The 14,135-nt window shown below is 42.5% G+C and overlaps 1 protein-coding gene across 4 annotated transcripts in view; it reads right to left on the bottom strand.

Annotated features, from left to right (window-relative positions):
• The window catches only part of dnai4 (dynein axonemal intermediate chain 4), a 122,094-nt gene that overhangs the window by 52,628 nt on the left and 55,331 nt on the right, over positions 1-14,135 (bottom strand). For all 4 annotated transcript variants that reach the window (XM_043699392.2, XM_087990674.1, XM_043699396.2 and 1 more), the window contains one exon: positions 4,958-5,109. In XM_043699392.2, the coding sequence (XP_043555327.1) occupies positions 4,958-5,109 (152 nt within the window). The remainder of the gene's footprint in view (positions 1-4,957; positions 5,110-14,135) is intronic.

The following is a 14,135-nucleotide window of genomic DNA, read 5'->3' as shown; positions in this document are numbered from 1 at the left end:
AGCTCCTCAAAAACCAAGTTAGGGAGCTGAATGAACTACTGATCATCCAGGAGGCTGAGGAGGAAATTGAGGGGATGTACAGGGAGGTAGTCACTCCCCAGACACAGGATAAGGACAGCTGGGTTACTCTCAGGGGGAGGAAAGGGAACTGGTGGTCAGAGCAGGGATCCCCTGTGGCCATTCCCCTCAGCAATAAGTACACCATTTTGGATACTGCTGGTGGGAACAGCCTACCAGGGGAAAGCCATAGTTGTCAGGCCTCTGGCACTGAGCCTGGCACTGTGGCTTAGAAGGGAAGGAGGGAAAGTAGACAAGCGCTAGTGGTAGGACTCAATAGTTAGACGGATTGACAGGAGATTTTGTGGTCAGGAACGGGACTCGCAGAAGATATGTTGCCTCCCTGGTGCCAGGGTCCGGGATGTCGCTGATCAGGTTTACAAGATTCTGAAGGGGGTGGGTGAGCAACCAGAAATCGTGGTACATATTGGCACCAATGATGTAGCCGGGAAAGGGATTGAGGATCTGAAAAGTGACTACAGAGAACTAGATTGGAAGCTGAAGAGCAGGACGAGTAGAGTAGTGATCTCAGGTTTGCTACCGGTGCCACGAGTCAGTGAGGTGAGGAACAGTCAGCGAATGCAGCTTAACATGTGGCTGCGAGGCTGGTGCAAGAGGGAGGGCTTCAGATACCAAGACCATTGGATACCTTCTGGGGAAGGTGGGACCTGTATATGAAGGACGGGTTGCACCTGAACTGGAGGGGCACAAATGTTCTAGGCGGGAGATTTACTCGTGTGATTCGGGAGGGTTTAAACTAGTTTGGCAGAGGTTGGGAATCAGAGCCACATGTCTGAGAGGGGGCCAGTTGCAGACGGGACAGCGACAGGATATATTGAATCTACGAGGAAGGTTTCGCATGTGATGAAACAAAGTGTGTCTGCTTTAATGCAAGGAGAGTCTGAAGCAAGAGTGATGAACTTAGAGCATGGATCAGAACATGGAACTACGATGTTGTGGCCATAACGGAGGTGTGGGTTTCACAGGGGCAGGAATGGTTGCCTGATGTTACAGGGTTTAGAACGTTTAATAAGAACAGGGAGAGTGGAAAAAGAGGAGGGGGTGTAGTATTGCTAATCAGAGAGTGCATCACAGCTACAGAAACTAAGGTTGTTGAGGAAGGTTTGTCTACTGAGTCAGCATGGATGGAAGTTAGGAACAGCAAGGGAACAGCCACCACATTGGGGGGTTTCTACAAATCGCCTAATAGCAGTAGAGAGATTGAAGATCTCCTAGGCGGTCAAATTCTGGAAAAATGCAAAAGTATCAGGGTTGTTGTTATGGGTAACTTCAACTTTCCCAACATCGACTGGAACCTCCTAAGTGCAGATGGTTTGGATGGAGCCGTTTTTGTCAGGTGTATTCAGGAGGGTTTCCTTACTCAGTATGTAGACAGACCAACGAGGGGAGAGGCCATTTTGGATTTGGTGCTCTGCAACGAACCAGGTCAGGTGTCGGATCTCGCGATGGGAAAACACTTTGGTGACAGTCACCACAACTGCCTCACATTTACCATAGCAGTTACCGAGAGAAGATGCTTAATTGGGGAAAAGGAAATTATGATGCTATCAGACAGGAGTTGGGAAGTACAAACTGGGAGCAATTGTTCCACAGAAAGGGCACAGCAGACATATGGAGACTACTTAAGGAGCAGTTGTTGCAAGTGATGCATACATTTGTTCCTCTGAGATAGGTAAGAAGGGGTAAGATTAAGGAACGTTGGATGACGAGAACAGAGGAACTTCTCATCAAAAGGAAGAAAGCAGCTTACGTAAGGTGGAAGCAGCAAGGATCTACCACAGCTTTAGAGGATTACAGGCTTGCTGGAAAGGAGCTCAGAAATGGACTGAGGAGAGCCAGGAGGGGGCACGAAAAAGGCTTGGCAAGAAGGAACAGGGAGAACCCAAAAGCATTTTACTCATACGTGAGGAATAAGAGAAGATAGAAGGTAGAGCTGATCAGAGATAGCGGAGGGAACTTGAGTGTGGAGTCTGAGCAGATAGGGGAAGCCCAAAGGACCTTGTTGTAAATGAAAACTTAGAGGAGCTGGGAATCAGTCTTGACCAGATCAAGTTTGATGAAGTTGAGGTACTAGAAATTTTGGAAAACATTAAGATTGATAAGTCCCCATGGCCAGACCAGATTTATCCTAGGCTGCTCCGGGAAGCGAGAAAGGAGGTGCTAAGCCGCTGGTGAGGATATTTGCCTCCTCACTCTCCACAGGAGTCGTACCAGAGGATTGGAAGGAGGTGAATGTTGTTCCTCTTTTCAAGAAGGGCAATAGGGAAATCCCTGGCAATTACAGACCAGCCAGTTTTATGCCCGTGGTCAGCAAAGTTTTGGAAATAATTCTGAGGGATAGGATTTATAACTATTTGGCAAAGCATAGTGTGATTAAAGGCAGTCAGCGTGGCTTTGTGAGGGGCAGGTCATGCCTCACAAATCCTAGAGTTCTTTGAGGAGGTGACAAGACAGGTCGACGAAGGTCGAGCATTAGATGTGGAGTATATGGACTTCAGCAAGGCATTTGATAAGGTTCCCCGTGGTAGGCTCATACATAAAGTCGGGAAGTATGGGATACAGGGAGATTTGGCAATCTGGATTCAGAATTGGCTGGATGACAGAAGGCTGAGAGTGGTTGCAGATGGAAAGTATTCTGCCTGGAGTCAGTGTTGAGTGGGGTCCCGCAGGGCTCTGTTCTTGGACCTCTGCTCTTTGTAGTTTTTATAAATGACTTGGATGAGGAGGTTGAAGAGTGAATTAGTAAATTTGCAGATGACACAAATGTTGAAGGTGTCGCCAATAGTATAGAGGGCTACTGCGCAACATAGACAGGATGCAGAGCTGGGCTGAGAATTGGCAGATGGAGTTCGACCTGGATAAATGTGAAGTGATGCATTTTGGAAGGTCGAACTCGAATGCTGAATATAAGATTAAAGACAGGATTCTTGGCAGTGTGGAGGAACAGAGGGATCTGGGTGTGCAAGTACATAGATCCCTCAAAGTTGCCACCCAAGTGGATAGGGTTGTTAAGAAAGCAAATGGTGTTTTGGCTTTCATTAACAGGGGGATCGAGTTTAAGAGCCGCGAGGTTTTGCTGCAGCTCTACAAGTCCCTGGTGAGACCACATTTGGAATACTGTGTCTATTCTGGTTGCCCTACTATAGGAAAGATACAGAGGCTTGGAGAGGGTGCAAAGAAGGTTTACCAGGATGCTGCCTGGTAGGGCAGGAAGGAGGAAGAGAGGAGACATGATCGAGGTGTACAAAATGATGAGGGGAATAGATAGAGTCAATAGCCAGAGACGTTTCCCCAGGGCAGGATTGACTGGTACGAGAAGTCATAGTTTGAAGATATTACGAGGAAGGTATAAAGGAGATGTCAGAGGTAGGTTCTTTACGCAGAGAGTTGTGAAAGCATGGAATGCGTTGCCAGCTGTGATGATGGAAGCAGAGTTATTGGGGATATTTAAGTGAGTGCTGGACATGCACATAGATAGCAGTGAGTTGAGGGGTGCATAGGTTAAGTTACTATATTTTACATTAGGATTAAGTTTCAGCACAACATCGCGGGCCAAAGGGCCTGTTCTGTGCTGTACTTTTCTACGTTCTATGTTCTAACACTCATAAATGTCTTCCTGTTTCATGCACAGACTGCTATCTTGATCCTTAACAGGCCGTACTCTTTCCCTGGTTATTCTCTACTTCTTGATTTACTTAGAGTATTTTGAGATTTTCCCTAATCTTGCCAGTCAGTTATTTTCTCATTCCCCTCTTTGCTCTCCTAATTGCTTTCTTGAGTTCCTCCCTGGACTTTCTACACTCCTCTAGGGCCTCCACTATATTGTTCCCTTAGTATCTGTTATACATCACTCTCTTCTTTTTTATCCAATGTTGAATATTCTAGACCTCCAGGTTCATAGAATCCCTAGTGTGGAAACAGGACATTAGGCACAACAAGTCCACATCAACCCTCCGAAGAGTAACCCACCCAAACCCATTGCCCTAACCTATTACTCCTCATTTACCCCTGATTAATCCATCTAACCTACACATCCCTGAACACTATGGCAATTTAGAATGCGCAATCTACCTAACCTGCATATCTTTGGACCGTGGGAGGAAACCGGAACACCTGGAGGAAACCCTCGCAGACACAGGGAGAATGTGCATACTCCAGACAGACAGTCTCCACAGGCTGGAATTGAACCAATGAGGCAGCAGTGCTAACCACTGAGCCATCAGTTCTCTGCACTTGTAGCTCCTTTATATAACCCTAAAAGAACATGTTGGGCTGATAATCATCTGAGTACCTTTTTGAACATTTTCATTTTTCTGCTTAGATTTAGCCCCAAGTGGCTGCTCCCAATCTATTTTGGCTAGATCTTGTCCTATTTTAATAAAATCTGTCTTACTCCAATCAAAAACCCTTGTTTTGCAGTCCATCTTTTCCTTTTCCATAACAAGCTTGAAATGGCCCAGGAGGCCACTCAATTAAAAGGCAATTAGGGATGGGCATTAAGCACTGGTCTTACCAATGACACCTACACCTCATGAGCAAATTTTTAAAAAGAGTTGAAAGAACATTTGAAAAGTTGACATTGGACCAAAAATGAATTTCTGTGTGGAGTTTTCTGCAGAAGTAATAAAATGAAAAGTGCAAGTGATTATGCAATTTGTCTCAATTTAAACACAGCAAACAGGACGTCTGGGAGTATTACAAGAATGATAGGAAGGGTTGAGGGGGATATGGGCCAAATACAGGCAAATGGGACTAAATTTATCTAGCATATTTGATTGACATAGTTGGACCAAAGAGTCAGAGTCCATGTTGTACATCTCTATGACTGTATGACTAGTACAGCACTAAATTAATTGCAATAATTATCCAACAATCTTACCTGCTATCCAGAACTAGCCCATTTTCAGGGTTACGGATGTTGTAGATTGCTACAGTTCCATCATAGTGGCCCACTGCCAACAGATTAGGGCTATCTGCAGAGAACTCCAGAGCAGTAACACCACTTTCACAGTTATAAATGCGCTCAGGCCACTAATACAAATATAGAAATAAATTTTTGAGGAAGAGAAGTTGAATCATATCAGTTCAGAAACATTCTTGTTAAAATGATTGTTCTACTTAAATCCAAGCCACCAGGAATAAAAACAAAGATGATTTGTAGATATAAAACATCAATTTTACACAGTCAACAAAAGTTAAATCAGAGTAGAGTTATAGAAGCATAGAAACGTAGAGCATGAAAACAGTCCAACTCACCCATGTTGACTAGATCTCTAAAATAAATCTAGCCCCATTTTCCAGCATTTGGCCCATATCCCTCTAAACCCTTCCTATTCATATACCCATCCAAATGTTTTTTAAATGTTGGTTGTAATTGTACTAGCCTCCACCACTTTCTCTGGCAGCTCATTCCATACATGTGTGAAAACATTGCCACTTAGGTCCCTTTTAAATCTTTCCCCTTTTACCTTAAATATACAGTCTCCAGTTTTGGACTCCCCCAGTCCAGGGAAAATACTTTGTCTATTTACCCTATCCATGCCCTTCCTGATTTTATAAAACTCTATAAGATCACCTCTGAGCCCTGATACACCAGGGAAAATAGCCCCAGCATATTCAGCCTCTCCCTACAGCTCAAACCCACCAGCTCTGGCAACATCCTTGTAATTCTTTTTTTGATCTCTTTCAAGTTTCACAACATCTTTCCTATAGCAGGGAGACCAGAATTGCACACGGTATTCCAAAAGTGGCCCAACTAATGTCATGTTTAGCTGCAACATGACCTCCCAACTCCTATGCTCAATGCACTGACCAATAGAGGCAAGCACACCAAGTGCCTTCTTCACTACCCTGTCTACCCTGTTGTCTCCAATTTCAAGGAATTATGAACCTGCACTCCAAGGTCTCCTTGTTTAGCAACATTCCCCAGGACCTTATCATCAATTGTATAAGTCCTGTCCCAATATGCCTTCCCAAACTACAGCACCTCCTATCTATCTAAATCAAACTACTCTGTCATTTCTTACCCTATTGGCCCATCTGACCAAAATCCCTTTGTACTCTGAGGTAACCTTCTTGGCTGTCCAATTTTGATGTCATCTGCAAACCTATTAACTGTATCTCCTATGTTCACATACAAATCATTTTGTACAAGTGACAAAAAGTCGTGGACACAGCACCAATCCTGTGCCATACCCTTGGTCACAGGCCTCCAGTCTGAAAAGCAACTGTTCAGCACCACTCCCTGTATTCTATCTTCAAACCAGTTCTATATCCAAATGGCTAGTTTTGCCTGTATTCCATGTGACTTAAACTTGCTAACTATAAGGAACTTTGTTGAATGCCTTACTGGAGTCCATATAGATCACGTGCACCACTCTGCCCTAATGAATCCTCTTTATTACTTCTTCAAAAAACTCAACTAATTTAGCTAGATATGATTTCCCATGCACAAAGCCATGTTGACTATCCTCAATCATTCCTTGCCTTTCCAAATATATGTTGTTCCTCAGGATTCTCTCCAACAACAGTCAGGCTCACCAGTCTATAGTTCCCTGGCCTTTCCTTAATACTTTTCTTAAATAGTGGCACCACGTTAGCCAACCTCCAGTCTTCCAGCATCTCACCTGTGATTATTGATTATACAAATATCTCAGCAAGGGGCCCAGCAATCACTTCCCAGCTTCCCAAAGAGTTCTAGGGTACAGCTGATCAGGTCCTGTGGATTTATCCACCTTTACGTGTTTCAAGACATCCAGCACCTCCTCCTCTGGAATATGGACATTTTTTCAAGATGTCACTATTTATTTCCCCAAGTTGTGTGGCTTCCATATCCTTCTCCACAGTAAACACTAATGCAAAATACTCATTTAGTATCTCTCCCATCTCCTGCAGTTCCACACACAGGTGGCTTTGCTGAACTTGAATGGCCCTCTTCTTTCCCTAGTTACTCTTTTGTCTTTAACGTATTTGTAGAATTCCTTTGAATTCTTCTTAAACCTTTCTGCCAAATCTATCTCATGTCCCCATTTTGCCCTCTTGATTTCCCTATTAAGTATACTCCTACTGCCTTTATACTCTTCTCAGGATTCACTCGATCTCTAATGTCTATACCTGACATATGCTTCCTTCTTTTTCTTAACCAGAACCTCAATTTCTCGGGTCATCCAGAATGCCCTAGACCTATCTGCCTTGCCCTTCACCCTAACAGGAACATAATGTCTCTGGACCCTCATTATCGTATTTTTGAAAGCTTCCCATTATTCAGCCGTCCCTTTACTTGCAATCATCTGCCCCCAGTCAACATTTGAAAGTTCGTGCCTTATACCATCAAAATTGGCCTTCCTCCAATTTAGAACTTCAACTTTTAGATCTGGTCTATCCTTTTCCATCATTACTTTAAAACAAATAGAATTATGATCACTGGCCCCAAAGAGCTCCCCCACTGACACCTCAGTCACCTGTCCGGCCTTATTATCTAAGAGTAGGTCAGGTTTTGCACCTTCTTTAGTTGGTACATTCACAGATTGTATGAGAGAATTTTCTCACACACACTTAAATTCCTCTTCATCCAAGCCCTTAATACTATGGCATTCCCAGTCTATGTTTGGAAAGTTAAAGTCCCCTACCATATCCATCCTATTATTCTTACATATAACTGAGATCTCCTTATAAAGTTGCATCTCAATTTCCTGCTGGCTACTGGGGGGTTGAAAGCACAATCCCAGTAAGGTGATCATCCCTTTCTCATTTCTCAGTTCCACACAAATAATTTCCCTGGACGTATTTCCAGAAATATCCTCCCTAAATACAGCCGTAATGTTATCCCTTATCAAAAAAGTCACTCTCCCTCATATCTTGCCCCCTTTTCAGTCCTTTCTATAGCATATACACCCTGAAACATTCAGCTGAATGTCCATCCCTGAACTGCATCTCTGTAATTGCTATGATATCCCTGTCCCATGTTCCTAACCATGTCCCAGGTTCATCTGCATTCCCTGTTAGGCCTCTTGCATTGAAATAAATCCTGATGAAGGGCTTTTGCCTGAAATATCGATTTTCCTGCTCCTTGGATGCTGCCTGACCTTTTGTGCTTTTCCAGCACCACTCTGATCTAAACTCTGGTTTCCAGCATCTGCAGTCCTCACTTTTGCCTAGTTGAAATAAATGCAGTTCAATTAACTGGTTCTACCTCGTTCTCTGCTTTGTTCCTGCCTGCTTTCTGACTGTTTGACTTGCTCCTGTTCTTATCTGCACTGGTCTCAGATTAATCTCTTTGCTCAATAGCTCCCTGGTTCCCACCCCCACGTACTAGTTTAAATCCTTCAGAGAGCAGCTCTAGAAAACCTCCTTGAAGTATATTAGTCCCCGTCCAAGTCAGGTCTAATCGTCCTTCTTTTCCAGGTCACTTCTATCCCCGAAGACATTCGAATGACTAAAAAATGTGAATATTTCTCCCCTGCACCAGCTCCTCAGCTATGCATTCATCTGCTCTATTCTCCTATTCAACCCTCATTAGCTTGTGGCATCAGGAGTAATCCAGATATTACCACCCTTGAAGACCTACTTTTTAAATTTCTGCCTAACTTCCTATATTCTCTTCTCAGAAACTCACCCTTTTCTCTTCATATGTCATTAGTTCCAAAGTGTACAATGACCTCCTGTTGGTCCCTCTCCCTTTTCAGAATATTCTTCACTCTCAGAGATCCTTGATCCTGACACCTGGGAAGGCAACCATTCTGAACTCTCACTGTCAGCTGCACAAACTTCTGTCTGTGCCTCTGACGAGAGAATCCCCTATCACAATTGACCATACAGTCATAAAACACAGAAACAGACCCTTTGTTCCGTCTGGGGTTCATGCTGACCATAATCCCAAATTAAACTAGTCCCACCTGCATGCATTTAGCCCATATCCCTCCAAACACTTCTTATTCATGTACTTATCCAAATGTCTTTTAAACCTTGTAACTGCACCTGTATCCACCACTTCCTCTGGAATTTCATTCCACACATGAACCATTCTATGAAAAAAAATGCCCCATGTCTTTTTTTAAATCTTCCTCCTCTCACCTTAAAAATATACTCCTTAACCTTGAAATCACTCACCTGAGGGAAAATACATCTGCCATTCATACTATCTCTACTCCTCGTGATTTTATAAACTTCTATAAGGTCACCCTTTAACCTCCTATGCTCCAGTGAAAAAAGTCCCAGCCAATCCAGCCTCGCCGTTATCTCAAACCCTCCATTCCTGGTGACATCTAGTAAATCTCTTCTGAACTCTATCCAGCTTAATAATATCCTTCCTATAACATGGTAACCAGGAATGGACTCAAACGTCTGAGCAATGAAGGCAAGTGTACTAAGTGCCTTCTTAACCACCCTGTCTGTGTGTGATGCTAACTTCAAAGAATTATGTACCTGAACCCTTAGGTTTCTGTTCTAGAAAACAACCCAGAGTCCCACTTTTATTTGTATAAATCCAGTCCTTATTTGTATTACCTAAAATGCAGTATTTCATACTTATACAAATGAAACTCCATCGACCCAATTGACCAAGATCTCTTTGTAATCTTAGATAACCTTCTTCATTGTCCATTATATCATCAAAATTGATTGTATCTGCAAACTTACTAACCATGCCTCCCATATTCTCATCCAGATGATTAATATAAAAGATTAACAAAAGTGGACACAGTACCGATCCCTGTGGAACACCGCAGGGCACAGGCATCCAGCCTGAAAAGTAACCCTCTGCCACCATCCTTTGTCTTCTACCGTCAAGCCAATGTTGAATCCAATTAGCAAGCTCACCCTGAATCTCATGTGATCAATTTTACTAATTTGTCTACAATGTGGAATCTTGTCAAAGGCTTTACTGAAGTCTAAGTAAACAACATCTACCACTCTACCCTTATAAAACTTCCTCGGTTAATTCCTCAAAAAAAATCAATCAAGTTTATAACACATGATTTCCCTCGCACAAAACCACATTGACTATTCCTAATCATTCCTTGGCTCTCTAAGTGAATATAAATCCTATCTTTCAGAATCACTTTCAACGACTTACCTACCACCAAAATCAGACTCACAGATCAATCGTTCCTAGGTTCTCCTTACATCCCTTCTTAAACAAAGGCATAACATGAGCCACTTTCCCATCATCTGGCACCTCACCCGTAGTTATAGATACAAACATTTCTGCAATAGGCCCCACAATTTCCTCCCTAACTTCCTTTAATGTCTTGAGATGCACGAGATCAAGCCCCAGAGATTTAACCACCTTTATATTTTCTAAGTCCTCCAACATTCCCTCTTTGGTCATGAGAACTGTTTTCAAAACATCAATATATATTCACGAGTTCACTAGCCTCCATTTCTCTCGCCACAGTAAAAACTGTTGCAAAATAATCATTTAATACCCCTCCCCTCTCCTGAAGATCAACACAGGGTGACCTCTTGATCTCTAAGGAGCCCTACCCTCTCTCTCGCTAGTTACTCTCTTGCTCTTTATGTATTTGGAGAATCTCTTTGGATTATTCTTAACCTTATTTGCCAAGGCTATCTCATATTCTCTCTGAGCCTTTCTGATCTACCTCTTAAGAATGCCCCTACACTCTTTATACTGTTAAAGAGATTCATTTGAACTCAGTAGTCTATATAATTCTTTTTTATTCTTGACTAGAACTTCAATATCTTTATTGATCCATTGTTCTCTAATCCTACCTACCTTACTTTTCTCTCTAACAGGAACATAATGGCTATAAACTCTCATTATCACACTTCTGAAAGCCTCTGACTTACCAGACGTACCTTCAACTGTGTACAGTCGATTCCAATCGACTTTTGAAAGTTCTTGTCTCATACCATTAAAATTTACCTTACTCCAATTCAAAACTTTAAGTTATGGAATGCGATTTCAATAACTAGCCTTCGATAACTAGGAGAGGGGATGGATATTAAATGAATATTTTGCAACAGTTTTTACTGTGGAGAGAAATGGAGGCTAGATATAGATTTTGATAACTATTTCAAAATAAGTAGAATTATGATCACTAGATTCAAAGTGTTCTCCTACTAACATTTCAGTCACTTGCTATGTCTTCTTACCCAAGAGAAGGTCAAGCTTTGCTCCTTCTCTATCAGGTCAGGCAGCATCAAAGGAGCAGGAGAATCGACGTTTCGGGCATAAGCCCTTCTTCAGGATTCCTGAAGAAGGGCTTATGCCCGAAACGTCGATTCTCCTGCTCCTTTGATGCTGCCTGCCCTGCTGCGCTTTTCCAGCAACACATTTTTAAGCTCTGATCTCCAGCATCTGCAGTCCTCACTTTCTCCTCCTTCTCTATCAGGAATATTTACTTATTGATAAAGAAAATGTTCTTGAACACATTTAATAAATTCTCCGCCATCCAAACCTTGAACATTATGGTAGTCCCAGTCAATGTCTGGAAAATTAAAATCACCCTACAACCTTATTATTCTTACGTGTATCTGAGATCTCTCTACATATTTGTTTTTCAACTTCCCTTTGACTACTTGGGGGTCGATAGTACAATCCCATCAAGTTGATCATTCCTTACTTATTTCTAATTTCAATCCATATATTTTCACTGGACAATTTTTCAGAAATATTTTCTCCAGCTGCAGAAGTAATGTTTTACTGGACCAAAAACGCTTCTCTGTCTCTTTTGCCCCCTTTGTTATCCTTCCTACGGCATCTGAAATCCGTAACATTGAGTCGACAGCCCTGTCCATCCCTCAGCCAAGTTTCTGTAATAGCAATGACCACCTAATCTCATATTCCCAAATATACCCCAAGGTCATCAACCTTACCTGTAAGACCCCTTGCACTGAAATAAATGAAGTTTAATTCTTCAGAGTTAGATCATTCTCTGAAATGCTCTTGTCTGTCTTTTCTAATTAACTTGTTCTTTTCAGAATCAAAACAATCTTCATCTACCTATTTACTCTGCTAGTTAAGGTTCTCCATGTCCAAGATATTCATAAATGAAATATATTGTAATTCTAAATGTTTTGTTTTGCAAATTAAGTGCGAATAGATTAAAAAGTTAAAAATTATTAGCTCTTTTAGTTTGCACTGACCAAGATCCATCTAGTGACACGTAATGATCAACACAAGTAACAGCTGAAGAACTTCAGTGTTTGCTAAGTATGGAAGCAGAGGAAGAGGAGCCACCTGTAGGCCTCCTGGTGGTAGTAGTGGACACTGGGAAATTTAAAGGTGAGAATGTATGATAGCAACAGGCGTCAGGGGAAGAGGACTGGGAGTGAGAGCTGAAGGAACAGACTAGGACTTGAGGGCACAGCAACAGAGTGAAGGATGAATCTTTAGAACTGACATGAGGAGGAATTTCTTCAGCCGATAGGTGCTGAATCTGTGGAAATCATTGGCACAGAAGGATGTAGAAGTTAAGTCACTGAGTGTATTTAACACAAAAATATGTAGGTTCTTGGTTAGTAAGGAGATCAAAGGTTATGGGAGAAGGACGAATAATGGGTTGAAAAACAGAACAGCCATGATGGAATGGTGGAATAGACTCGATGGGCAAAATGGCCTAATTTTGCTCCTACATGAAATACTTTTATGGTTCAATGATCCCCAACAGCACTGGAGAAAGTATCATTTGCATATGTGGAAATGTAAAGGCTACAGAACAGGAAATTTATTTCAATGATTTGGATATGAACGTAGGAGGTATAGTTAGTAAGTTTACTGAGGAAACCAAAATTGAAGGTGGAATAGAAGCGAAGAAGGTTGTGTCATAACAATGCACAGTGGCTCAGTGGTTAGCACTGCTGCCTCACAGCACCAGGGTCCCAGGTTTGATTCCAGCCTTGGGTGATTGTCTGTGTGGAGTTTGCACATTCTCCCAGTGTCTGTGTGGGTTTCCTCCGGGTACTCCGGTTTCCTCCCACAGGTCCAAAGATGTGCAGGTCAGGTGAATTGGCCATGCTAAATTGTCCATAGTGTCAGGTGCATTAGGCAGAGGGATATGGGACAGGGCGGGTTACTCTTCAGAGGGTCGGTGTGGACTTGTTGGGCCGAAAGGCTTGTTTCCATACTGTAGGGAATCTACTAATCTAATTGAATGTAATCTTGATCAGATGGGCCAAAGAGCTGAGGAGTGACAGATTGAGTTTAATTTTAATAAATGCGAGATGCTGCATTTGGGAAAAGCAAATCAGAGCAGGACTTAGACATTTAATGGTAAGGTCTGAGGGAGTGTTGCTGAACAAAGAGACCTTGGAGTGCAGGTCAACGTTCCTTGAAAGTGGAGTCACAGATAGATAGGATGGTAAAGAAGGTGTTTGGTATGCATTCCGTTATTGGTCAGAGAATTGAGTATAGGAGTTGGTAGGTCATGTTTAAACTGTATAGGATATTGGTTAGGCCACTTTTGGAATATTGTGTGCAATTCTGGTCTCCTTCTTACCGAAAGGATATCGTGAAAAACTTGAAAGGGTTCAGAAAAGATTTACAAGGATGTTGCCACGGTTGGAGGATTTGAGCTACAGGGAGAGGCTGAACAGACTGAGGCTATTTTCCCTGGAGCGTTGGAGGATGAGGGTTGACCTTAAAGAGGTTTACAAAATCATGAGGGGCATGGATAGGATAAATAGACAAGGTCTTTTCCCTGGGGTGGGGAGTCCAGAACTAGAGGGCATAGGTTTACAGCGAGAGGGGAAGGATTTAAAAGGTATCTAAGAGGCAGTTTTTACACAGAGGGTGGCGCGTGTATGGAATGAGCTGCTAGAGGAAGTGGTGGAGGCTGGTACAATGACAAAATTAAAAAAACATTTGGATGGGTATATGAGTAGCAAGGGTTGAGGGAGATGGGCACTCCAATCCTGTGCACTCCACTGGTCACAGGCCTCCAGTCTGAAAAACAACCCTCCACCACCACTTTCTGTCTTCTACCTTTGAGCCAGTTCTGTATCCAAATGGCTAGTTCTCCTTGTTTTCCATGAGATCTAACATTGCTGACAGTCTCCCATTGGGAACTTGGTCAAACACCTTACTGAATTCCATATAG

This window comes from Chiloscyllium plagiosum, unplaced genomic scaffold (assembly GCF_037043375.1).
Source record: "Chiloscyllium plagiosum isolate Xiang-an unplaced genomic scaffold, Cpla_swu_hap1 HiC_scaffold_9, whole genome shotgun sequence".
Lineage (NCBI taxonomy): Eukaryota > Metazoa > Chordata > Chondrichthyes > Orectolobiformes > Hemiscylliidae > Chiloscyllium > Chiloscyllium plagiosum.
The sequence above is the reverse complement of the archived record's forward strand: the minus strand, read 5'-3'. Positions and strand labels throughout refer to the sequence as shown.